This window comes from Paroedura picta, chromosome 3 (assembly GCF_049243985.1).
Source record: "Paroedura picta isolate Pp20150507F chromosome 3, Ppicta_v3.0, whole genome shotgun sequence".
Taxonomy (NCBI): Eukaryota; Metazoa; Chordata; class Lepidosauria; order Squamata; family Gekkonidae; genus Paroedura; species Paroedura picta.
The window spans coordinates 43727739-43755052 of NC_135371.1; the positions used below are offsets into that span (position 1 = coordinate 43727739).

The 27314-nt window shown below is 42.1% G+C and overlaps 1 protein-coding gene and 1 long non-coding RNA gene across 6 annotated transcripts in view; one reads left to right on the top strand and one right to left on the bottom strand.

Moving 5' to 3' along the window:
* Positions 1 to 27314, bottom strand: part of FLNB (filamin B) — a 95401-nt gene that overhangs the window by 2013 nt on the left and 66074 nt on the right. Inside the window, exons 23-46 of one of the 4 annotated variants that reach the window (XM_077325447.1) lie at positions 27013 to 27175; positions 26229 to 26389; positions 24756 to 24923; positions 22106 to 22198; positions 20481 to 20604; positions 19837 to 19993; positions 18194 to 18383; positions 16548 to 16795; positions 15407 to 15484; positions 14683 to 14782; positions 13702 to 13842; positions 12644 to 12772; positions 11580 to 11753; positions 10930 to 11088; positions 10440 to 10643; positions 9931 to 10083; positions 9365 to 9487; positions 8586 to 8852; positions 8219 to 8356; positions 7986 to 8101; positions 5473 to 5605; positions 3717 to 3893; positions 589 to 807; positions 220 to 423 (exon numbers count right to left, since the gene is read on the bottom strand). In XM_077325447.1, coding sequence (XP_077181562.1) covers positions 220 to 423; positions 589 to 807; positions 3717 to 3893; positions 5473 to 5605; positions 7986 to 8101; positions 8219 to 8356; positions 8586 to 8852; positions 9365 to 9487; positions 9931 to 10083; positions 10440 to 10643; positions 10930 to 11088; positions 11580 to 11753; positions 12644 to 12772; positions 13702 to 13842; positions 14683 to 14782; positions 15407 to 15484; positions 16548 to 16795; positions 18194 to 18383; positions 19837 to 19993; positions 20481 to 20604; positions 22106 to 22198; positions 24756 to 24923; positions 26229 to 26389; positions 27013 to 27175 — 3819 coding nt within the window. The remainder of the gene's footprint in view (positions 1 to 219; positions 424 to 588; positions 808 to 3716; positions 3894 to 5472; positions 5606 to 7985; positions 8102 to 8218; positions 8357 to 8585; positions 8853 to 9364; positions 9488 to 9930; positions 10084 to 10439; positions 10644 to 10929; positions 11089 to 11579; positions 11754 to 12643; positions 12773 to 13701; positions 13843 to 14682; positions 14783 to 15406; positions 15485 to 16547; positions 16796 to 18193; positions 18384 to 19836; positions 19994 to 20480; positions 20605 to 22105; positions 22199 to 24755; positions 24924 to 26228; positions 26390 to 27012; positions 27176 to 27314) is intronic. The other 3 variants (XM_077325449.1, XM_077325448.1, XM_077325450.1) reach the window with 3 other exon arrangements.
* Positions 21389 to 24629, top strand: LOC143831908 (uncharacterized). Of its 2 annotated transcripts, none has more exons than XR_013229009.1 (3): positions 21389 to 21462; positions 22605 to 22740; positions 24487 to 24629. It is a non-coding gene; the product is annotated as an uncharacterized LOC143831908 (long non-coding RNA). The 2 variants fall into 2 exon arrangements; XR_013229008.1 differs by having other exon boundaries at positions 21410 to 21546.

Sequence of the window (27314 nt, forward strand, 5' to 3'; positions counted from 1 at the left end):
TGAGAAAGGTATGTTCTGTCCAAGGGTATGTGTCCCCAAACACTCCATTGCTAATGGCCATTTCACTGTTTTGACACCTATTAATGGCTGGATATTTACTACCCATACCCTCTGGCTGAGCTTTTTGGCTTTCCTTTAATCGTTACAGACCAGTAGGATATCTGTAGGCAGGATATATGTACACGAACACTCTACATAACAGTAAGTATGGGAAGTTACCTGCTTTGCTGCTGTCTACAGAAAAGGAATTTTTCTGCCCCACAAAAGCTCTTGAAAGCCCTGCTCCTCTGGAGGTAACTTTGCTTGCATCAGATGAAGATTTGGGAATGGCACTGTAGCAGGTATCTGTTGTTGACCTGGTCACAGACTCAACCATGATGGAGGAAGTTTCATTCGAGATGCCTGGGCTAACTAGCCGCTGACCTAGAAAAAGCAAGATTGTTCTTACATTATCCAAAACAGCATTGTTTCCACAATACGGCTACATATAGCTGCTTCCAAACAGAGATTTCAGAGCTACATTATACTTCTGGATCCCTTCCCCACCCCCAGTAATATATGTTTGCAACACTGGCTCGTCAACCTTACCTGTCACTTTTGCCTTGAAAGGGCTCCCAGCTATATGATTAGGCCCGCCATATTTAATTCCAATTAGATAGTTTCCTGGAGCCATAGGGGTGTACATCACTTTGTAGCCCTCTGGAGCTTCCTGGCAATCCATTTTGACCTTTGATGGACCTTCAATTGTAACTGCAAGGGTACCAGGCCCAGCTTTTGTAGTATTTATTGTGAATGCTGATTGTAACCCTGGAAGAATAGAGTACAAAGACAGATGGGCTCAATCACATGTTTGGCAAGTACACACCAAGAACAGCTGGACTAAGCCTCAAGCTGACATTTATATCACAAACAGCAGTAGCCTCAAATGGTTCTCTAAGCACATGGTTCAGCACTTAGCAGCAACTCTTTCTCAGTTATTGGGCACACTTGAAATTTCTTATAGATGACATTTATACATAAAAATTCCATAAATATCCCAAATAGTAGAACTGTATATGCTAATCATAAATTATTCCCCCAAAATTGGGGGGGGATCCCCTTGGGGCTTTAATTTTATTTATTTTTGTATTTATATGCTGCCCTTCCCCAAAGGCTCTGGGCAGCATGTGCAAGTTAAAGTACAATCTAATTATATAGCAGATTTAACATTTTTAAAATTCAATTTAATATACAATTCACCATTTTATTATAATAATAACTAATACTCATCTGCATGCTTCAGAATTTCCAGAAATTTTACATGTCTAGTAATGGCAACACTGAATAACCTTTACGTTACATAGCAAGCCTGAAGATCAAACCTGCTCATTTCACAAGGCAAATAAGGATGAGCAGAGATTGTGTCGCTGCAACACCAGTTAATTTCAGTACATTTTCTGCATTTTCAAAACTCCCATTGAGCAGTCTAGGGCAGGTGTTAAACAGATTCTAAGTTCATCTACTAACAGGTCAGATCTCTTTTGCTGAGTCTTTATTTGGTTGAAAAGGACCACCTCCAAAGGAAGACTTAGGCAGAAGAGGGTTAGTGGATCCTAGCCAAGACTTTTTAAAATCCAAATTCTATTATTATCATTTAGGTTTTTATTCCCTGCCACTCCTGGAGTCGGCTCCTGGCGGGTTACAACAGTCTACCCAAGGGCTCAGGATGCCTTACAACCTTTATAATAACTGTTAAGGCATTTCTACATTCAAATTAGAATCTAACATTAAAAACATTGAAATAAGTTACATTAAAATCTTAGGAGCTTCTCAGATTTTATGCCAATCGGGTATGGGAATAAAGTACTGTGTAATTCCGGTTAGCAGCATCTAGATGCTATTTCTGCATATTCCTATGTTTGTTTTTAGGGAGGCCAGCTGATCACAAATTATGCGGTCGCGTTTCCCGCATTTGGGGAAATTGCAGGGGTCAGCACACCCAAAGTGTAAAGGATGATCCTTCGTGATCAAGGTGTCTCCCCTGCTATAATCTTTCTATGATATTTTTTAAACTCTAGGGCTGCCTTTGCTCTGCCCCCGTGCACAGGCTTTGTGGAAGAAGGTAATCAGCTGTGGCTTCTCTGCAAGCATGCATCCTACTTGAAAATGTAAGCTCCTGATACCTGATGGGTTATACTGATTTAAGGACTGCTGGCTGCCCCAGAAGCCTGCCTTAATAGCCTTGATGTGCAGAAAGCCACTTATTTGAAGTCATCCTTGAAAGCAGCTGTTTCTCTCAAAGTATTTTGCATTTATCCTAGAGCAGGGGTAACCAAACTGTGGCTCTCCAGATGTCCATGGACTCCAATTTCCATGAGCCCCTGCCAACAGCATAGCTGGAGACATTACAGCATGCTGGCAGGGGCTCGTGGGAATTGTAGTCCATGGATACTAGGAGAGCCACAGTTCGGCCACCCCTATCCTAGAGCAATAAAGAGCTGATGTATCTTTTATGTTCACTCCTAGGTACAAGATCAGGAGTTTAATAAATTGAATCATTTCACCAGCTCCCCTTGAATAATAACACTGTAACCAGCCAAGTGGTGACTCCATACTTTTCACAGAATATTTCAGGAAATACCTAATTCACATGCACTCAATATTCATTTCCTGCTGACACCTTACAAGCTAAAGTCTGTGAAAGCAGCTTTGGTTTAGAGCAGCCTTTCTCAACTATTTTTACCACTGAGAAACCCCAGAAGTGGCACAACCATGAAGAATATCATTGCATATGCCCACCCATGACATTCCTCTTCCCACCCTCCTCCAGGCCCATCATTGGCAATTTTGGGAGGGGGGTCAACAATGACTCTATATGGTCATACCAACCAATAAATAATTTAAAAATATATATATTAAAAATTAATTAACTTCCACACATTCAGGAAACATTTCCAGGGCCATCATGAAACCCCAGGGTTTCACAAAACCCTGGTTGAAAAAACCTGGGTTAGAGTAAGTGACTGCCTTGCCACAGGTAACTGTGCAGGCAAAATGATACATCACATACTTGGATAAAATGACATGAAAGAGCAGCTCAATTGTCCCTGGTGAGTCAGGATGACACTGCAAATGCATATTCATAGGCCCTTGCAAATATTTCTCCATCCAATGGTATTAGAAAGACTGGCCAGATAATTAGCTCCATTTTTATAGCAGATGAATCCAACTGGATAACCAAGTTCTAAAAATAAGCTCATTTTTCATGGCTGTCTAGAAACTACTAGAGCTCTGAATGTGGTAGAACAATCCAAAAAGCTGAGTCAAATTGGCAGAAAACATTCTGCTGGTAATTTGGCAGCTGATGTTTCCCCCATTTGCCAAACTTCAGTTGATTCTAATTTAATTCTTTTTCTAAGCCTTGGGAGGGAGCAATGCTTAGATACAACTTCCATCTTTGAAGTGTTCTGTTAGTTACAGAGGCCACGTTTGACCTGGATTTCTTGCTTGACAACACTGCTAATCTGAACTGTCACATCATTTATGAGAATTGTTGCTCAAATTAGTTTTGGCATTGAGTTCTGCAGCTTCCAGGATACTGGCTCTTTCCAGTTCATGTTCATAATTCAGTCTTGGAGCTACAGCATTTATTAGGCAATAAGGCAAAACACTTTTTCCAGGGAAGGAGCTGATACATTTTCACAATTTACTTATCAATATTGAGAGAAAAAGATTACCTGTGATGCCGCTTTCAAGACCCGGGCCGTAGGCCGTAACAAGCGCTGGGCTTTCCACTTGACCAGGCTCCCCAACTCTAACTTTGAAAGGACTGCCTACAACATGGCTCCCGTTGAACTTCACATCAATAGAATGAATACCATTTTCACGCGGGATGAAGCGAACCGCGTACTTATCTGAAACACATGCAGCCAAAGAATTCATTCCTTGAATTAATCCAGCACTCCCACTGCATTCTAACAAAACAAAACCTGACTTCCCAAAGCTGCATAAGATTTAAGTTTTAATTTAGATCGACGATTTAAACTTGAATACTTGAGGGGAGACCGAAAAGCAACCCCGGCCATGTAAAGGCTCGTGCAGGCATGCTTACATACCCTTAAGCCCAGACAGATGGGCCAGTGGGTGGTCTAATAGTGCAAGCTGACCAGAATACAAAGCAGCTTTTGTCAAACTTGTTCACTTCGGTCTTCCATACAAGTGTTACATTTTAGCCGTCATACTTAAATTTGCCTTTAATGAAGAAATGTATTGCAAATTAGCTTGCTTTTCCCCCAAAGCTAGCAGCAATAATACTCTACCATGCAGTGTTTACTCATTTGCAATGGTAGACAGCTAAAGAAGTTATTCCATAAGAAGTACACTACTAGTACAAAATTTATATTTGAATAAAGGACGCTTAATTCAAACAAAGCTACAACTGAGGTTAGGTCTAGCTAGAATCATCCAACAATTGCTTCACTGGGATACCTCAGAGGAGGGGGGGGGTCTTTCTCTCTCAAACCATGCAACGCATTTATGACCCAGTTCTCATAATGCAGCATGGAGAGGCCAAGACCTGGAATAGCTTCAACTGATTTCACTCTTTTGTGCAGAACCAGAAGCATAGTGGAATGGATATATATCATTTCCCCCATGCATTGTCAGTGATGGAGGTGGGCAGGCTAGGAGCCCAGTGGTCGGTGGAATGGCAGCAGCATTGGGGGAGAGATGTGACGAGATGGGGGTGAGGCCAAGAGACACACCTGAGCCAGCTCACTGACAGGATGGCAGGAGAGGCTGGAAGGCCGTGGCGTCCATGGCAACAGCAGTAGTAATGGGTGGAGAGAAACTGCAGTGGGCCTGATGGCATGGCTGGGATGTGACTTGGCTGCAGTAGTGGAGGGTGGCTGGGAGCTGCAGTGGCCCCCATAACAGTAGTGAAGGTGGGGGGGGGGGGAAGTTGCCGCAGACCTGGCAGCAATGATGAGGGGTGATCAGTAGTCACAGTGGGCCCAGAAGCTGCAATAGCCCCAGCAGTATTGCCATTGTGTGTGTGAGGTGAATCATGGTGGCCCTTGCAGTGTCACAGGACGGGGGTACAAGAGCAGCAGCAGTCCCGGCAGCATTGCCATTCACGAGGGGCAAAAAACTACAGGGAAGAAGAGATTATGAACACGGCAGGCCCCCATTTGTATTGAGTGGGTCATTCAGCTTCTCATCTATACCATGGAAGGTTCTCACACAAATGAAACCACCACTAGGACACTGTTCAATAACTTAAAGGCGTTGAAGCCTGACTAGCACATGCACCGGATTATGAAAAGAAGTTTTATTCAACTCTGGTCAAAACTGTGGTCCAATCCCTGCTGAAAAACAACTGCATTTGTCTGGTTTCCAAAAGTGCAATGCCTGCAAGTCTATTTCTACAGCAGTGCAGTGTCTTTTGTTCATTTGATGGTTAACTCTAGCACAACGATTCCTACACATCCTTACCTTGTTCCAGTTCAGAAACATGACATTCTTCTACAGCTCCGATTGGGCTATGCACTTTAGCATCAATCTTGCCCTTTGCCCCATTTAGCCTTATGGCAAAGGATGCCGGCTGGTTAACTTTCAACCCAGACTCCTACGAATAAGACATTAAGATGACCGCATTCTGTCTGCAAGATATACACTGAAATACTTCAATACACAAAGCCACCAGAGAAATACTTCAATATACATGTCTGAAGAGCCTAGTCTTTTTGTACCCTGGTTAAAAAGGAGCAAAATATTGACATGAATTACAGCAGACTTGTACACCTCTGCAGTGAAATTTATGAACAACCGTTAAGTTTGTGCATCTCCTAGACCAGTGGTCCCCAACCTGCGGGCCGCAAAGGCCATGGCGCCGGGCCGCGGCTCCCTCTCCCCGCCCCCCCCCCGCAGTAAAAAACTTCCCAGGCCGCAAGCTTGCGGCCCGGGAAGCTACTTACTGCGAGAGGGCGGGGAGAGGGAATCAGGGCCGGGCCGCGGCCCGCGGGTGCGGCCCGATCCACGGGTGCGGCCCGCGGGCGCGGCCCGATTCGCGGGTGGCGGCCCACGGGCGCGGCCGGGCGCGGCCCGATTCGCGGGTGCGGCCTGCGGGCGCGGCCGGGTACGGCCCGATCCGCGGGCGCGGCTCGTGGGCGTGGCCTGCGCGGTCCCTGCGGGCGCGGCCCAATGCCCTGCCGGTCCCCAGCCTAATAAAGGTTGGGGACCACTGTCCTAGACTATCCTGGTTTTATGAGTCAATGAGAAATGTATTCCCTTTATTTCTTTGAGGATTAAACTAGGAATAAAAAGCATGGGATCATCTCCCCAATGGTTGCAGAGTAGGATGTTCTCTTGAACCACCCTGCTTGGAACGCATACACAATTTCATTGGGCAGGAGGATCACTGAGTCCAGTTTACAGAAACCACACTTCCTTCCCTCTATCAGACTGGCCTCACTCAGATCGCAAGCAGTGCTGCTTATCTTATGAATACTGGCACAACAATTTAAAGAATCAGTGTTGCTCCAGTCTTTGCACTGCCCTATGCCAAGCCTTCTTTATCTTTCAAGTGAAATTCATGTCTCTAACATAGTCAATGCAAAAAAATTCAAACATTTCTGAAAGCATCCAGGTGCAGGGCTTTGTTTGGGGGCGCAGCTTACCTGAAATGCCGTTTTACAGCCTTTCCCTCAGGAGAGAAATAAGTGCAAAAAGAGCAAAGGTTTGGCAACTAGACCCCCCAGGGCAGATTATCTGAGTGCTACAATGCCAGCTTCTGCAACAGCATTCTCCTGTGTCCGCCTTTACCCCTAAAGCAGTTTTATTTCCCTCTTCAGGGTTAAAAGCCAGCTGACCAACATTACTGTCCGGAGTCTTTAAATGAAACACAAGAAAATCATCAGTACCACAGCTGACTAGCATCCTTGTACTTCCACTTCATTTCCATCCAGCCCAAGCAAGGATCAGCACAGTGTCTGTATTTTTAAAAAGTAGGTCATCTAGTAGTACATGCTGAAGTAAAGGGCAGGAATGAACTCCCCAAATATTGCAAAAGCCTACACACAGCCTAGCTGCGTGACATTCAGTCAAAACACAAGCAACTTGGAAGAGGCTAGGTTTTAGATGAGCATTTCAAAGGCTGTTTACTTGCATTAAGCAACAGGCAATCTACCCCCCCCCCCAAATAATAATAATAAAAGGAAACGGCTGAATATGAACCCAGGCACCTACAGGTGAGAACTTCCCCCTGCCTTTGGCTGCTGCTTGGGAACAATTTGGACCACAAGCTTGCGGCTGTGACATCTGTGCCAAGGAGAATTTTTGTGCTGTGCTCTCCAAGGAGTCACATTCCTTTACTCCTGTGAGTCTCAGAACACACCTGAAGTAAATGCCTTCACATTTGCCTATGCAGAAGTGATGAATCTAGACGCTGTCCTGCAAACCAGTTTATAATATTTGTCACTGATGGTTATTCTAAACCAGGAGTGGCCAAACTGTGGCTTTTCAGATGTCCATGGACTACAATTGCCACGAGCCCCTGGCTAGCATGTGCCACTGTTTGGTCATCCCTGTCCTAAACTGTAGTTATGTAAAGAGGAAGACAAAATAATGATGGTAAATCTGACAGGCTTTGCAGAACAAGTTCAGTGCTACCATACAGCACAGTGGAAGCAACAGCTTAACTGAAAATGTACTAGCCTCTCTTTCCTATCAGATGTCTTTCCAGAAAGCCCATCCTGCTCTATACAGCAGAGGTAGTCAACCTGTGGTCTTCCAGATGTCCATGGACGACAACTCCCATGAGCCCCTGCCAGCGTTTGCTGGCAGGGGCTCATGGGAATTGTAGTCCATGGACATCTGGAGGACCACAGGTTGACTACCCCTGCTATACAGGACCTTCTCCTGTAGCAGCAACTGGGTATTAATAGAGCCCAAGAACAAGGATGAACTCAGCCTGTGGTAAGTTACTGAGATGTTTCCTTATGTCTCACCTGAAGGCTCATAACAGTGAGCCTACGAGCATCATCTGAAGGAGCTATCACAGGAACCAAGTAAGGACTCTCTGGAATATGCTCATCGTTGAATTTGATGGACACTTCGTAGTTACCTGAAACAGATACCAAAATAAAAGGTCTAAGTAAAGTAGAAATTTAAGAGGTTTTGTTATCAGATTTGATTTCATGAATGGATTTCTATTCATTGCATTAATAGTCAAGCTGCATACCCGGCTCTTGAGCAGTGTATGATACACCACAAGATCCATCCTTATGGTCCTCAAAAGCAATTTCTGCCTTACTTGGCCCTTCAACGGCGATTGACAGCCCACCAGCACCAGCTTCTCTTGTCCATATACTGAATGCAGCTGTTGGTCAGTACAAAAAATAGCAACATTCCCTGTTAGTTAATAGGCATGAGACTTTTTAATCTCACACAGAGTCAGCATTCCTGAATCGCACTCCAGTGGATCTAGTCTTCAGAATTCAATTATGCTTTCAACCCGTTATTATTCTTTTTACTACAAGAATATACAGACTCTCACACACCCAGACCTGAATGCACATGTCTAGAACAGAAAATGATGCAGGGCTTACCTGGGATGCCTGCCTCGGCTCTTTCGAGTCCTGGACCGCCAGCTCTGACTTTATTGGCTCCTCCTTCACCAAGTGGCCCAACAGTGAACTGAAACGGGCTGCCTGGCACATGTTGCCTTCTGTATCTCACCTCCACAGTATGAACCCCCATTTCTTGTGGTACAAAGCGGACACAATAGGTGTCTTTATCGAGCTCTACTATTTCAGCATCAGTAGATCTTCCTGATGGGCTAGTTACTCGGGCTGACAGGTGACTAATGTCTATTTCTAAAAGACAAATGCCCAAGGTTAGTGAGTAGCAAGAAAGATGTTTAGTTGACTAGGATAACGGAGCAAAGCTACCATGTAATGAGAATTACTTCACACATCCTTGAACAGATCAACACTTCTGAATACTCGGCAATACAACCTGATGGAACAAATCGGATTTACAAGTTCCACGATTTGTGTTTTCAACCTATTTGCTATTGTGCATCAATACAGATTGCATGGAACAGCAGCAGTACTAAAGCAATACTCACTCTATTGAAACAGGCAAGTAATATTTCTGAAGATCCCCAACACAGACAATTTGAAAGTTTGTCAATCTTATGTTAGTTGGGATGATTTAATAGGACACCAAAATTTTCCTCAGTGGTTTCTAGCACTTTCTGGCTATTACGATGATTGTAATAAAATATCAGATATTAGAATATTATTCCAGTGATTGATTGAAGCGCTGAACTTGTACAGCTTGTACAGGAATTTAGTGTTTTACATTGTTCTCAATCTACACATACCTGGAATTTTTAAGTTAAGGTCACACAGGCTTCCAACTGTGGCTACTGAGGGAGCTCGCTGGGTACGTGTAATGCTTTCTTTTACCCTTCCTTCACCACTTATTTTCACAGTAAACGGACTACCTGTGATTAGTAAAGACAATTTTGGCATTACACAATAAGAAACACACCAAAGAAATAGAGCTGATGTTAAATAGTCCTTTGCTGGTCACAGAACACTATTTTCATAGTAGTTTAACCCTGTTAAGAGGTACCCTGTTTTCAACTAAATAAGACATCCAACTTACTAATAAACATAGCTAAGGTAGCTTGTTTCGTACTACATGAGAGTAATCTCTGCTATTGCTGACTAGAACAGCAAGTTGCATACTTCCAGAGATTCATTTCCCTTAAGTATTGGCTACCCTTACCTAAAAATATATATATTCTTATTATGCTATATTCCATCCAAATGTTCTTCCATGACATATCTTCAGAACATCAAAAGCCTGATTAGAAACCTAGACCTAGTGCCCACAGAAATGCAGGTCTTACTTTTCCTCCAACTATTCAACTCCTTTTTTTACCTGGAATATGCTCATCAGCAAATTTGGTAGACACTATGTAAACGCCAGGCACAGTTGGAAAGTATGAAACCCTGCAGGTCCCATCATCTAGATCTTCTGTCTGGATATCTACTTTGCTAGGTCCTTCAACTGCCAGCGATATCCCACCATAGCCTAGAAAAAAACAGCAGATTATGTTTACATGTGAATGGGGTTAACATGCTTCATTTATTAGATGTGAACAAGTTATTCCATTAAATGTGAACAAGTTATTCAGGCAACAAAATCTACTCTACATCTCCAACTCTTGCCCCACAAAATGAAAGACAGAATCGGAATTCAGATATTTGGTTCTTTTGGTGAAAACAGTCAATAGGTTTAAACAATTTCTAGGATGTTGTATGGCCTAGACAAATTTAAGCAGACTGCCAAGATGTGTGCTAAATTGAGGAAGTTACTCTGTCTGAGACTATCTGAAGCCCCTACCAGAGGGAAGTGTCCACTAGAACTAGTGAAAATCTAGAACTGACCTGCATCTCTTGTATCAACAATAAAGTCACACATTTCAAAGGTGCGTCCTTCCACCAAGCCACGTCCAGAAACCTTTGCTCGGCTTGCATCACCAATCTCAGATTGAACAACCATGATGGACACAGGACTGTTGGGAACATGGCTTCCATTCTTTATAATACTGACCCAGTGTTCTCCCACTTCCCGTGGGATGAATGAGATACCTATAAGGAAGAAGTGGTGGGGCAGAGAAATTGTTATTGTGAGGTTCTCCATAAAAACAGCTTTGCTGAACTATATTCCCCCCAACCCCACAAAAAGTGTCACCGTCAAATTGCAATACAGACCAGAAATTATTCACAAAACCCCACTCCACTCACAAATTCAACTTTTAATAGCTTCCAACTCTTGCCCTGGTCCAAAAGTTACTAATTCATGTCAGCCCAGAGATCCCTGGCAACTCTCAAAAGCCACTGCAAATATAATAGCCTTCTTAAAAGGCTAACTTACCTATGTGATTATTGGGTAACCTTTTCAGAAGACAAGGCTCATCACGGCCAGATGGAGCTTTAATACTGGCTGTCAAGAGGCTAAGATCAGTCTCATTTATATCCAATAAGAAGTCAGCAGCAGAGCCAAGTTTGACTTGGGAACGCCTCCGACTATCATCTTGATAAGAAAAAAACAACAACACCTATTTGCTAAACGTTTTCTGAAAATGTAAGCTGCTGTTCAGTTTAGAAAGACAACACAAAGCATTCAAAAACTGTGTTAAAGAAACATTAATATCTGCTGGCGTGGCATTCTACTCCAATGGCTCCTACATGGAAGTCTATACTTTAAGAAAACAAAAGGCTATATGTGCAAGTCTTGCATTAGCAGCCCAAACACAAAAGATCTATTTCTTCCAGGATTTGTTTTAAATCAAAGCTATCTGGGTCGGACCTTGAAGTCAGCCAGCACACATACACTAAGCAATTTACTTCTCCATGAGGTCAAACTGTCAATACTTAGCCTGGATTCACAAAGTTATAAGCAGCCTACGCCCTATGTCAAACATTATTTCCTATGTGAAACTGGACAATGTGTCAAATTTCAAAAATGCAAGTGTTATAATCTTTTCTTCATTCCCAACAAGTTAGTTTTACAAGGTCCATTACCTGTGATTTTGGCAGTAAATGGGCTTCCTGGAATGTGCTTGTCATTGTACTTCACCAATATGCTGTAGTTTCCTGGAAGTGTTGGCAGATACGTGACTGTGCAAGTGCCATCCTTGTTATCAATGCAACTGATCTCTGCTTTTGAAGGCCCTTCAATCGCCAAGTCCAAGCCACCTATCAGAATGGAAACAAGCTACTGAATGTTTTTCAATTTGCACTTTCATAGATCAGCAAAGACATTCAGGAAGGGACCATGGTTCGGTGGTAAAACATCTGATTGGCATGCAGAAGGTACCAGGTTTAATCCCTGGCACCTCCAGCTAAAAGAACCAGTTAACTGGTGAAGTCTGATACGTGCGACTTTGGAAAACCACTGACAGTCCGAATAGGCAAGACTGCCCTTGATGAACCAAGGGTTTAATTCAGTTTACGGCAGCTTCATCTGTGTTCATGTGTTCAGTACTGATTTTAATGTTTAGGTTATGTTCCTGATGGGTGAGACAGTTCTTCAGAGAGCAATAAGGCTAGCCTTCTACACTTAGGAATTGTCAATGATTTGAATACATAGAATAAGTTTCCCTTAAAAAGTTCTTCAGAGAATAAGCAAATAAACATCAGCATTTCTCCTAAGATCATAAGAGCATCATATTTAGAGGGAGCCCCAGACATAAATACATGCTTGGCCATGAAACTTATTTTGTGGTTTTGGGGGAAGTCTTCAGGCTTAACGGGTCATTGTGGTATCAGACAGAACAGTGGCAATGCGGAATGTAAGATGCTGAGTGCCAAAGGAATACAGCTTAATCATACGAATTAGGCATGTCTAGTTTCGCCTAGGATCGGACTGAATGACTAAATTAAGCATCACTTCTTAGTAAGTTTTGTCACTGATGCTGCTACAAAAAAATGCAGCAAAAGATTTATGATCCGTTTTTGCCACCCTACTACAGTTCTAGATATTTGTCCAGCAATTCTAAGCATTTACTTGGAAGGTAAGTTTTACTTGAAGTCATGGGATTCACCTCAATGTAAATGGATTCAACAACAGGCAGCTAGATACTCACCTTCGCCAGCATCTTCGGTGACTATGGTGAAAGTTGCTGGCTTGTTGCTTACACCATAAACAAGGCCAGGTCCATAAGCTGTCACATTTCCACTGTTGGGATAGTTCACATAGAACTGAAGAGGGCTCTCTGTAAAAAGGATCAGAGAGATGTTGAGAAAGCTCTTTTGGGTAGGTTATTTTAGTATTTTGGCTGATTTATATAAAGCCTCTCAAAATATGAAGAGAACCTGGATGCTTTTGAGTGTATTCAAAAGTTTATGGGGGGGTAGTAACTTAGATCTTTGGCATTTGTTAGTGCCTTTTAAAGGTAAAGGTAAAGGTATCCCCTGTGCAAGCACCGGGTCATGTCTGACCCTTGGGGTGACGTCCTCCAGCGTTTTCATGGCAGACTCAATACGGGGTGGGTTGCCAGTGCCTTCCCCAGTCATTACCGTTTACCCCCCAGCAGCAAGCTGGGTACTCATTTTACCGACCTCAGAAGGATGGAAGGCTGAGTCAACCTTGAGCCGGCTGCTGGGATCAAACTCACAGCCTCATGGGCAGACAGCTTCAGACTGCATGTCTGCTGCCTTACCACCCTGCGCCACAAGAGGCTCTTTTAGCACTCCATAAATCCTGGACATTTTAGAATTCTGTAAGTCAAGGTAATACTTATAAATCATTGCATGTAAGAACCACTGTATGACGTTAGAATTTTGATATAACTTTGAATCATCCTTCTCAGTTTCCAGTTGTCTTTCACCATTTACATGTAATTCTTTTCAAAGATTAAAGCTTGTGGGGAAAGGACCCCACACAACTTCTTATTCTGTAGTGTTTCTCAAGAAAATCATTTAATTATAGGCTGGAAAGTGCACAAAATTGGTCAAATCCATTTTAAATCTGAAGCAGGCTGTCAAACTCACTAAAAATTCCTGCTCTCATCATTCCTGTTTTATAAGGTATATATAAGCCATGTAAAGTAAACCAGCACAACTCACGGTGTTAATGGTGAAATGTGCACAAATAAAATTTTAATTCAGTTGCTCCTACAATGTGTTACCAGTTTGCACTCACCTGGAATATGGTTACCTATGTACTTGATGTGCATTTCATGTAACCCAACTTCAACAGGAGCATATCTAACTGTCACTGTGCCATCCTTGTTATCCACAATTTCTGGGGTAGCAGTCTTCCCTGAAGGCATGTGAACTTCCCCTGGAATAACAGAAGGATTACACTGGAAACGCTCAAAACAAGTTCTCAAAAGCAAGGCCCTGCATTTGAACACTTCCATACTCAATCTTGTATTGTGGTATGGTCCTTTTGTCGAACACTGTTCAGCAGATTGTTTTTAACATGCCATAAGGTTAGCCCTGCATTTCTTCCAAGGTATCTACAGAACATTCTGCCCCCATTAAGGCCAGCACTTGACAAATATATCCAACTCTTTATGTAGCGGCCACAACTGAAGTTCTTGCATAAGCCACATACTTCACAGTGAAGAAACAGGCAAGGTCAGGATCTTTCAAGCAAAGAGAGCATCTATTGGGATGAACCCAAAGAACCCCCTAGGTTTTTCATAGCAAGCAACATTCAGAGGTGGCTTGCCATTGCCTGCCTCTGCACAACAACCCTGGTACTTCTTGGTGGTCACTCATTTAAATATTAATCAGGGCCAACCCTACTTCCCAAGATAGGGCTAGCCTGAGCTATCTAGATCAGGGTATGCAATTACTATAACTAGGCAATCCAAGAAATCACCTGGTTACATTTCACTGATCCAACCCCTCCCCCTGCCAAATATGGTAGATTGAGAATGTTCTGGAAGGTACTGGCCAGGTCAGTGCATTCCATTCTGCTATGAAGCAAATGATCAGTAAGCAGCTATGCCAAAAGTACTGGTCCCTAATTCTATCTGGGCCAAACAACAGTACAGCTTTACCAAAGGATAATTTTAAATTGATTTATTTCTTCCATTTGACCAAAATTCCTCTATGGAAAACATGGTGGGTGAAATGAGTGTTCTTATCAAACTGCAGGCTGAAAGCTATTTACCAGTTATTTCTCCTTTTCTAACAGCAAAAGGAATGACCATATCAAAGGGCTTAAACCCTATCCCGTTCATATCTCCAGGAACGTAAGGTTCTTCTGTGACCTAAAGCAAAAAAGCAAAACACACAAAGTGAGACCACTGAGAAATAAACTTTGCTTGACTCATTAGAACAGTTCAGACAGGCATAATTCAGCTGCAGAGGCCAACAACATGGAAATTCACTCCCACAGGACAACCATTCATGCTTGAAAGTGAAACAATACCATTCAATGAGAATGTTTTTAAAGACACAAATGGAGCATATGATGCGACACACTTTGTACAAACACAGAAGAGAGCCATCTGAAAGGTTAAAACTGGTAATGGCCTAGAAGAAAAGGTTTTTTAAAAAATAACACAGAAACCAGAACATACAGCCAGAAAACATAATTTTTGCAACAGTAATTCCACTGAAGTTCAGAAGATGCTGTTTGCTATTTTATTGGAGAATAATCATATGTAATTTTTAATGGACACAGGACCATGTTTCCCTTTAAATGATTGCAATGTTAGAAGTTGTTTGAGAAGTTGTTAGCACAGCAGTGAAGGGAGGTTTTGAATCAAATCTGAATCCCACAAGCAGCATTTTGATTGGTGATATGACCAAATGAAAGCAAGCGTAAGCAATCCCAAAAGGCAGATCATTTCTTCGATGGAATACGGAAGGAAGTGCAAAAAATTGTGTACCCAGGGATGGAATCCAGGGGGACAGGCTGCATTTAGCGGCTCCTGAGATAACACTGCAACTTCATCTGCATCTGTAGCCTGGTTAGTGGCAAAAGGTATAGTTTAAGAAACATCTACTTCATATAGCTCATAAAGTCTACATCACAAGGCAGATTAAGTAATTCAGCAATGGAATAGGCTGCCTAAGGAGGTGGTGAACTCCCCCTCACTGGCAGTCTTCAAGCAAAGGTTGGATACACACTTTTCTTGGATGCTTTAGGATGCTTAGGGCTGATCCTACGTAGAGCAGGGGGTTGGACTAGATGGCCTGTATGGCCCCTTCCAACTCTATGATTCTGTGATTCTAAGTATGTAGATGACTCTGGGGTGTATTTTACCCTTGAGTAAGCAAAGTGATGGCACCAACCACATCAACATCAGCATGCCGAGTCCAAACAAACCACTGCTCCACAGAAACAAAAATTAGTCCTACAGCCCCCTGCAATGTCTCCAAATGAACAAGATGGTCCAGCCCCTTCCCTGTGTCTTACTTCCTTCTACTAATTAAATACTGGCCCCAATACTGATCTGTATGGGATATCACTGCTTACTTCCCCCCACTGTGACATTTATTCTTACTCTTTGCTTCTTGATATTTAACCAATCTTTAATCCATAGGAGAAGCCATCCTCTTATCCCATGACCACTAGGTTTACTCAGGATTCTTCATTAAGATACTTTTAAGCACATAATGTCCCAAATAATTCTAACTGAATCGAAGGAAGCTAATCTGGAAGAAAAATCTGGACAACATTCATGGTCCTCCAGTTTGACAACTTTCCCACCTGAAATTACATGCAGATCAATACTTCACTCTATCCAACTTGGAGATTCACAGTTGTACAGCTATCCGTCCAACAGTTCGTTTATAGGAGCATAATACTCTAACTGCAATTGACAACTAGTGGTCCGGGGCCAATCTGGCTCCCAGAAAAGTGACACCCAACTTTAGCAGCCAGAAACAAAACACACAACCTTTTGGCATCAGCAATGAACTCACTGAGGTGTTTGTGGAGGAGATCTTTGCTTCTGGCTACTCAAGGTATCCCCTGCACCCAAAATACCTGATTACTAACAAGAATGAAAAACTAATTTTTCTTACCATAACAGTGAAGGGGCTGTTCGGAATGTCCACACCCCCAAAGCGGACATAAATGACATAGGTTCCTGGTTTAGCAGCTGTGTAATAAATGTCATATGTCCCATCTTCATTTTCAATGACCTCTGCTTCAGCTTCAGCACCATCCGGCGTCAGGACAGTACAGGTCACTTTACCCTTCCCTGCTGATTTGGCATCTACTACAAAGCCAACTTCCTCCCCAGTTTTCACAGTGGCTGCAATGCCAGGACCTGGAAGAGGAACATCATCACAAGGGTTAGAGCAGATTCCTACATCCTCAGCCAAATAAAAAGGATGCTGTTTCCTTCTGGAACTCTACATCCTCAAACATCATGGCCAAACCACAATCCCAGCTCTGAGGCAAGGCATTGCCCTGAAATGTTTGTAAACAAGCAAGCCCACACACTGACCTCACTTTGAACTACAGCTCAGGTGTTCTTCTGCCTGGGAATGTAGGACAGTTAGGAGGCGGCACTGAACCGCAGCAGTCATGTTTCATGTCTTCTGAGTCAGGCATGCCTACTGCCAAACAGTCTTACTGCAGCATTTAGAGATTACTTTAGAATGTACATCCAGATACACTGGAAACATTTTAAGGCAGAAGTCAAGTGGATTACCTAATTATTATACAGGAGGGTAATGCTTTGTGAAATGAGTTTTATTCCAACACAGTACCGTAGTAGAGATTCTTGCCTCCTCCACAAGTAACCAGTCTTACTTTTGCCATAACTCACAGGGTTTAGTTATCTTCATGGGTGTTAAAGTTCTCTATTACTATATTAAGTCCTATTAACCAGCATCCATTGCCTTGGGAGTTACAAAGAAAGATGGACACTCTAGTAACATTCTCCTTTTGAACTTATTATGCTACCTTCCTTAAAGTTAACCAAGGATCACATGGCAAGTGAGAAATAATTGACCACACATGTAAAGCAGACATAGCTTTATTTTAAAAATGCTTGCAGAAAAAGTTTTGCTTCATCCTACTCCAGGCATAAGGCCATACTTCCCTATCAACTCCACAAGCTCCCAAAACAAAGCTTCATACTAGGAAGTCACTAATACAGAAGTCACCTCTGACCTCACACAGGCAGGATGCCTTGCAGCAAGACCGGTACACTTACTACCCTTTAGTTTCAGTGCTTGAACTTGTCCTCTTGCATGCCCATACAAGACTGGCAAAGACCCCAGTTACTGAACAGGGCAGCAGCCAAGAGATTAAAGTTTGTTCTCAACATCTTTGCCTTGCTGCAACAGTACCACCACTTCACAGGGAAGGGAAGGGGGCGATTTTTGTCTTAGCTATGCAATAAAGCTCCTGATTCACAAAAATTATCCCACTTTCTCAATAATGTTCTTCTCTGCCAAGATCCACACCTTGAGTGGTTTCACATGCTGCCCTTGACTACACTGCACACTGAACAGACTGCGCATCAGCTGAAGCTCAAAATATTCTTCAGCACACATAACCACAAATTCTGTTCCTATCATGAGGCAGGGGCAGAAAAGTGCTTCTTGTTTTAGCACAATTCTTACCGAGTGTGTGTTCTGCCTCGTTCCTATGCACTAGGCTCAGTTTTTACTTAAGTAGTGCCAGGGAAGTTGGAGCAGAGGATGCAGGACCCTACCTGTTGCCAGGCACTTGCTGGCATCTCCTGCTGGTGTTACTCGGATTCGATAGGGAGAAAGGGGAATGTCATCCCCACCATATTTAACAGCAACGGAATAGCGACCAGTCTTGTCTGGGATGTAGGTTACAACGTATGTCCCGTCATTGTTGTCGTGGATGTGAGCCTTCTTTGGTTTGCCCTCTTGGTCCTGCATGTCAGAAATGAAGTCACAATTAAAGAGAAGCAGACTGAAATATCCTAAGCCCACAAGATTTTTCAGATGAACTATGGATATTAACTTGATGAAGAAGAGCCAGTAGCTGAGACACCAAAGGCTCATTTACAGTTTACACTGGAGTGTTGCATCACGGGGCTGCTGCTACCACTTATGAATCACTCCAAGGAAAAGAAAATCTTATGGCAATCAGACACTGTAATCTCCTGGCTGCAAGAAAGTAATGCACAGAAGTTTTTCTATGCCAGCAAGGAATGTGCAAATGATTTGTGGTTCTGGCATCAGGCACCAGCCAGTTACCTGCCTGCCTCCCCAAAAGCATTAAGAACATCGACCCATTTTTAGTAAGGACCATTATTTAGTTGAATACCCCAAACCATCCTTAAATAAAATCTCATGAGATCTAGTTCAATGAGACCCTTGTGGAATAGCTTGTCGTTGTCAGACAAATTCTATGGGGATCTCTGTACTCTGTGTCAGCAGTCATTTGGATATGAGAATATTTGGTAGCTTCTGTAAAACCTAATCTACTATTTTGCTTGTAGTATCTCTTCCATAAAGTGGGTGTAGTTCTGTTCATTAGACAAGCAATACAGCATGTATTAAGATGTTAAAGCAAGTCACTTTGATTCACTACAGATGTTAATATACATCTAAAACCAGCATCTGTGCTAAAAGTTAAAAACAAAACAAAACAAAGCTGTCCTGAAATAGAGCACTGAAAAAGACTATCATCATCATCAAAGCACTTACTGGCCTCTCCAAAAAAACCTTGTGCATACTCCTTTATAGTGAATACTGCTGATTGGCCAGTTTAAAATACTTGAAAAAGCCAAAAATTGCTCACAATAAGCACCTTATCATGTACTGTACATCCACTGTATTATTTAGCAGGATGCTCAAGTTTTGCCTGACAGTAATTCAAAATAGGTACATGATAGTGCTCCTGCTATATTTTGGTCATAACAAAATATGCAATGGATAGTTCTGAGAAAAGTTTTGGATCACTGATTTGTCCTAGACCAACTTTAACCTTTACTGATTTGCCTACAACATTCCAGTAAGCTGTATTCTCTCTCTCCTACTACATAGGAAACAATGGAGGTTGGATGAGGGCTACAGAATTGGATCCCCAATCAAATCTTTTCGAAATGGGGGGGGGTGAGGAGAGGCTCCCACTGCTATGCTGCAAATTTGGTGCCACTACCTCAACTGCCCCGCCCCCCGGCCACAGAATAGACAAAAAGGCAGAATTTCCCATTGACTTTAATGGCAGCATAGGCCGTAATAAAGCAACCAAATTGCTGAATAGTGATATGGATAAGGCTGATTCAGACTGTGTAAAGTTCAGGGATGGGTGATTTGGAGTGGATCCAGCTGAATCGCCCACCCCTACATAAAATCCGTACGAGATAAGATTGCTTACGTTTACATTGACTGAAAGAAGTCCTTGGCCTGCATCTTTAGCATCAACAGCAAATTCAGCAGGCACGCTGGCTGGAATTCCATAGGAGCTAAGGCCTGGACCATTAGCAGTCACTTTACTGGCATCGTATGTTGGAAGTACCTTGACTTTGAAAGGGCTATTAAAAAGAAAAGAAGTGAATTTTCCCCACAGCAGTGCAAATAATTAACAATTCACACACACTGCAAGACAGTGATGAATATTCAAGGGTACACAACCCAGAATATTGTACAACTGCCATTTACACTGCATTAACTAGTATATGGTGTTGCAATGGGTTGGACACGACTTCGCAACTAACAACAACTAGTATATGCATATGTTAACAGTTAGTGTGTAGGGATCACGATATAAAAAGCGTAAAAAGTCTGTTGATCCATTTATTTATAACATAAATAAACAAGCACTGGGTATTGAAGGATTCTGTAAGCACACATTTTGTAGTCTCATTTTAAACCTTGACAAAAAAATTAACTTACATACATCTTTCCCATGAACACTTGGAAGAAAAAAGTGATGGTAACTGATGATCTATTGCAAAAAGGCAACTAAGCCCATATAGAGAGTTCCACTGGCCATCCAAAACCCCAGACTGAAATTCTTACCTTCGAGGAATCTCTTCATCTGCATATTTTACTGATATTGTGTGTGGTCCCTCTTGTGTAGGTGTGTATGCCACAGTGTGTGTGCCATCACCATTGTCAATTATATTAACTGGTTCTGCCAAACCTAAATGGAGGGAAAGGGTACTTTTAAAGTAATTCATGCAGCTACATTCCCACTGAAACTTCAGTGTAAAAGCAACATTGAGTAAGTATGCACACTGTCAATTTAAAGCCCTGCAAGCAATCTGCACAAACATCTGTGTTATCCGATCAGGCAAGCCAATTTATCCCCAGCATCCCTAGTCTGTTACCTCACCAATTACAAGAAGAAATCACAAGCAGGTCCTTGGCTGGCTCGGCTCCAACAACTGTAAGCTAAAAGCCCCTATCAAACAGGATGGAACAATTTGTTGTTCCAAAATTAGACAGCTGTAGAGACAGCTGTTTTAGGTCACTTTTTGGACATACTCAAAGATCCCAGAATCAGTACAGAAAGTGGTTCTACTATTGGATGGGGTTCTGCATCTAACCCACTTGTTAGTGTAAAGCAGCGGTTCGGTTATACTTCATCCATGTTTCTGAATGACACATTTGAAAAAATTAAGGTTTTGCATGCACTTCAACGTTTTCCACTGTCTGCTAAAACAAAGGTCTGCTTGAACAAAGGTCTACTTCTGAAAGTCAAGATACATGGATTTTTATACCTATAGCCATTCCAGAACATTAGTTACAAACTTGAAATGTGATTAGACATACTTAGAGCCACAATTAATGAACAGAGACAAAAACAAGTGCATATTAATCAAACAAGGCATGGACAGAGAAGCACCCAGTAGCAAAGAAACCAATGAAAGCAGCGCTCCAACTGCCAATAGGAACAGAATCAGTTAAGAATTGACCTTGGAATTTCAACAGTTGGAATATGTCAGTTGAAGGAGAAGAAGATCTAGATCAGAGTTATAAAGTTTCTTATGCTGCATGGGTAAATTAAGTGCAGCAGGTGCTGCTAAGACAAGCCACTGTGATACAATGGTTAGAGAGTCAGACCATGATCTGGAAGACCCAGGTTCAAATCTCCACTTTTCTATGGAAGCTTCCTGAGTTACTATGGGCAAGTCACAAACACTCAGGGATATTGTTGGATACAATGGAGAAGGGAAGACTGTCATAAGCCACCTTGGGTCCCTACTGGGAAGAAAAGTGAGGTATAAATTAAGCAAATACAGTAAGAAAAAAACTGGTAACAGGGTGTTGTGCTTTGCACAATAAAGTTATCAAAATATCTCTGGAAAAAACAGAGAGTGCGAAAGTGAGTGTGAGAGAGACAGTGAGTGTGTGTGTGAGAGAGAGTGATAATCCAAGGCTAATTCTGTCCCACAGTATTATTACTTCTAATAATCCAAATTCAGCGGGACAGGGGCAAGTTGTAGGGCACTTTCCAGTGTGGTTAAGTTTTTTAAATGACTCTCAAGGAGCATCACAGCATGCTATAGCAGAAGAGCACTTAATTGAAAAATTAGTAATGCTGCCATGATGCCGGAAAGCTTAATTGACAGAAGCAATTTTTAGCTGTAAAGCTTAGAGAGGATTTCTTGTATGCAGTGGTAATTAGTGAAAGTTCAAACCTGTCTCATTAGATTCACCCTGTGGGTCACCTTTAAAGAACTCTGAAATTGCTTTCAGTGGACTGCGCCATGACTGGGAATCCATCTCATCAGCTAGAATTAAAAGACTGTTAACTTAATTATCTGAACAAAGACTTCTAAGTTGTCCCCTGTGAGAGATGTTGAGTTTGGAATAATACAGCAAAGCTAAAGTGACTATACATGCTATGTTAGTTCCCATTCAGCATAGCTATGTTGCAGTTAGAGTTGCTAACTTCTAGGTGGAATGTGAAGATCTTCTGGAATTCCGGTTTATCTCCAGGCTAGAGATCAATTCCCCTGAAGAAAATGGCAGGTTTGGAGGGGGGACTCTAGGGCACTATGTCCTGCCTTGTCCCTCTCCCTGGGCTCTACACTCCCTCAGCTCCAGGATCTTCTCCACCTAAAGTTGGCAAACTTAGTTGCAGCATATGAGCAGCTCCAGAATTTACACAATATTGCTTCTTCCCCCCCCCCCCAGCCTTGAGGCACTGTATCCTGGCTCCAGCAAAGAAGAACTTCAGGACACCAAAGCTCAACAAGATCTTTTGAAGACAACTGAAAACTCAGACACATGAATCTGCTCCTGAATGTTCAACTCTGAATGCTTGGTAAAAGTATGTGTTGACATCAAATATTTGATTTCAGCATTTGGCAGCACTTGGTAGGTTTGGTATCAGACCAAATACTATGGTGTGCCAACTATCTTTACTGTGTTGGCTTTCAAATACTGTGAACAGTAAAAACATAGCTAGTGACCATTAACAGTATGCTAAAATTGAAATGGATCAAAAACTGGCAACCAGTCAAGTTCCAGATTCAGTTCAAGGTTTTTTATTTATTTTATTGACCGTTAAGGCCTTACACAGTCTGGGCCCTGCCTATCTGAATATTCCAGTCAATACTCCAGAGAGCACTCCAGTCAAGTAACTCCAAGCAGCTGGCCCAAAAGTAGTACACTTGGCCTCAACCAGGCTTTCTTGACCCTGACTCCCACCTGGTGGAAAGAGCTCCCTGGTGAGATCAGGGCCCTAACAGAACTTACTAAGTTCTGTAGGGCCTGCAAGACAGAGTTTCTCCACCAGGCTTATAGTTGAGGCCATTCAGAAATTATATGGTACATCTAATCAGGGTCTCCCCTCCATTCCACCCTGCCTCCCACCCTTTAGTTTATAATACTGATGTCTGTGATTACACATCACTGGTGCTAGGAGCTCCTTTTAATTTTAAAGTTATGCTATTTTTAGTGTTTCAATCTTTTTCTCAGAACACTGTAAGAATGAGATTGTTGTTTTCTGCTTTGGGTCAGCGAGACCAAAAGGGGTGGTATACTATAAAGTTTAATTCCAAGTTTAATTCCAAGGTTTGTTCAAAAAAAGACTCCTCAAAGTAAGACCAACAGATTTATTGTAGCACAAAGCTACATGAAATCAGTCTTTAGATGGCAGCAAATTAAAGAAATTAATTGATGGTGTGGACTTTAATTTATAAACACATCTGCTATAAAAGTTACTCTTATAGACCTTAAGACTAATACAACTATCCTTTGAATTCAAAATTCAGTTTGAAGTTGCTCCATTTCAAATATTTGGAGAATTTTGTGCCAAAGAGGATTAAATATGTGCTTGCTCTCTTTTTTTTTGTCAGGTATAATGACATCCCAGTTTTTAAACACTGAACTAGCTACTATACTGATCATTTGAATATGACTGCATCTGGGCTACACCACACAGAATCTTCTGTCCTTGGTTGTCACACGTAGCATATAAAAATCAGTCTGCAGCTACAATTTTGCCAGGATAATTCAAATCATTGAAAATTAAAATAGAACAAGTGTATCTGCCTACTCAGGGACTTTCACTCATTCCTTTGGACTACATTGCTCCTGCCTACTTGCTTCCCATAGCCCGAAGGCCTGCTCCATTATTTTCATTAATTAATATACTTGAGCTAAAGGCAGCCAGGCACCCTCATCCACAATTAACTCCTACACAACATTTGGCCAGCTCAACAATTGTCCAGGCTTCATCACCCTCTCACAAAATCCTATTGTATTACAACACATTCTCAGGCTTAACTAGGTGATGCCGGATACTTATCTTGTAGAACAGCTCAATTGCTAAAATAATTTCTTTTAGGCCCTAAACATTTTGCTCTACAGATACTTGTGCAGTGGCATAATGGTCTCTTGGCCACTAACTTCAACATATCACAGTTTAAATTATACACTTGTTGGTGGGATGACTACTTATCGCTTAGCACAAGTTAAATACATGACCTTCATATAAATGCCTCTTCCAATTCCTAGTAGTTTGTCAAAATCCCTGATTCTGTTAGTCTGAAATGTGTTTTCTCCTTCACAGGGTTCATAAATGCCATACTTGGTAGAAGCACCTTGATCCTCAAAGGTTCAAACTTTTGAAATATCTATTAATACTGAAATGTTACCTCCAAAGAAATTAAGGCATGGACACTATAGTACTTTATTTGACACTTCTAGTTTAAACTCTGCCAGTTAAAGATTTTAAGCAAGTGGTATACTAAAGTGATGTCATTTATTCACTTCCTTTATATGACAGGTATCAATGCACATTCAGAAATATGCATCAGTGACAAGTTAGAAGGAACATACCTCTGGGTCCTGTCACCATAACTTCAAGAGGTGCTACCCCAGCCTTGCTGGTATCAACAGTAAAGGACTGAGGAATTTTGGCACGAACTGCTGCTCCCAAACCTAGTCCAGCAACTTTCACTTTGTAGGGGTCAACAACATCTTTCACAGGAACTCTGAATGGACTGCCTGCAGATAACACAGCAAAAATTAACAGTGTGCACACAGGAAGAGAAAAACAGGAGCCCTATAGCACTCTCAGCAGCACAACCCTTGGAAGTCCAACTAATTATTCAGACAGGAATTGGGCTTCCTAGGCTTACTTGCCACCATATCGTAAAAGTCTCAAAGCGTCATAGCGTAGCTTGAGCTGTGAGATTACAGGTACTGCAGACCTGGAGCTTGTTGAGTGGATCAGTCCCTGTCCCATCCCCATCCCTCTCCACCCATTTTCTGCCAGACTCTCCAAGTCCCAGGAGTTCAATTCACGATGATATTTATCAAGTTCAGGTTAAACTAGCCAGTCTAACCAATGTCCACCTAAGATGTCCACCTAAGCTTGTAAAAGTTCAAGCCATTTCAGGGAAAGAGATCTCTTCAGAGTTTTGCAGTCACCAGCTGATAATTATGTTATACTGCTAACTACTCAAGCCTGCCTGCTTAATCTTCTCAGTTGTGCCCATTTTTAGGCAGCCCTTCTTTCTAACGAGTTGAAAACAGCATCCTCCATTTCCCCCTCAAAAGCCCTGTGAGGTAGGTAAACAGAGACTTTACTGCCATCAGAGCAGAGCCAAGGGGCCCAATCTATTTCAAACCCAGTCAGGAGCTGTTTTTAAGCTTTGGCTTGCTAGACAATAATTTATACCTCCATTAATACAGAGTGTTTTGACAGTTTTCTACTAAGGAAACAATGATGATCACTAAACTGTAATTCCCTTGACAATGAAGTTTAGAAACTTAAGCAAACCAAACAGCATTTGATAGACAAGGAGATTCCAGCAGCACCAGCAGCTACCCCATTTCTTACTAATTTGCTCAAGTCATTCAGCCTGAACAGGCTTCTAGAGCCAGCCTTTCCCTAACTCCAAATTCAGGTTTTTCTGGTACCAGCCCCTGATTTGTTCGTGTATTCTGAATAAGTTTTTAATTACACATTTATCATAGCCTCTTCCAGTAGATTCTGCACACTGCCCTTAGCTCTTAAGTTCTCCCCTTCTTCCATTGTGTCCTCTCAGCTGCCTTGCAACTAGTCATCCATTTTGGGTTATGTGTCTTGTCCCTCTAATAGAGTTTTAATGGGTAGTTATTTATTTCCAAGTCTTGAAGAGATTCAACTGTACATTTCTAAGCCTCAATTAAAGGGAAAGATCATTTTTCTCCAGGCTCATTCGCAACCATAAGTAGATTTAGTAGGGGGTTGAATCAAACAATTCCAAGTCTTCAACACTGGGTCAAAATCTTTAATATCAGTCCTCAAGAGTTCTCAGGTCTTACCAGGAATATGTTCTCCTCCATAAGTTATGTTGACATCATAGTCTCCTGGAGCATAAGGAATGTATTCTGCGCTACAGCTGCCATCCTTGTTATCTTTACAGCTTATTTTGGACTCTGATGGCCCTTCCACAGTTATCCCAAGGCCACCAATGCCAGCACCTCTGTTGGGGGGAAAGATGAAAGCCACCAGACTTATATTGTCATAATGCTTTGCTTCCTTAAGCCCCATTCGCCAAGTTTCTATAACTGTAAGTATGCATTTTACCTCTAAAATGGCACAATTTGTCAATTAAGCACCGGACAAGCATTGTATAAACATTTAGTACAGGGTTTTTTTTAGTGGTGACATCTTTAGCTTAATATCACTTCAACATTCTACAGGTTAAATTCTTATTTGCCCCCCCCCACACACACACACACACAAATCAAGGAAAGTTATCAAGAAATAGCACCAGTTTCAGATGGCAGACATGCTGGCCTGCAGCAGGACAGCTAGATCTCAGTCCTGTAGCACCTTGGAGACCAACAATATATATATATTTGGGGGGGGAATAAGCTTTTGAGAGTCAAAGCTCCCTTTATCAGACAGGATGATACTTATGACATATGCGCTGCCAGTGAAAACATTTGTGGCGAGGACAGGAGTGGGTTAGAGTTTTGTGTTCTCTTATCTCATGGCATATCTGTTATTAAGCCTTACATTTTAAAAAGGATGCGGCACATCCAGGAAATATGATTTCATTTCTCAGGTCAATATCTCAACAGTTAAAAAAAAAAGGCTTACCGAGTGACAACAGTAAACGGATTTGGTTTATTGGTGAAGGCTTCTTTTAGCCCAGTTCCTTCAGCCAATACACGAGAAGGATGACATCCTTCAGTGACATCAACATTGAAAGGACTGTTTGGAACAGGGACATCATCATAGGTTACATCAACTGTGTGAGGCCCTGCAGGAAGAAGGAGAAGGTGATAAGTCCAAAGCACTCTGAAACTACAATGGCCACAAGGCCATTTATGCTTGAAGCAATGCTCTCTGCCCCAAGAGAACTGAGTTGTTAGCCTTTATACATTAACTTCAGTTTAAGC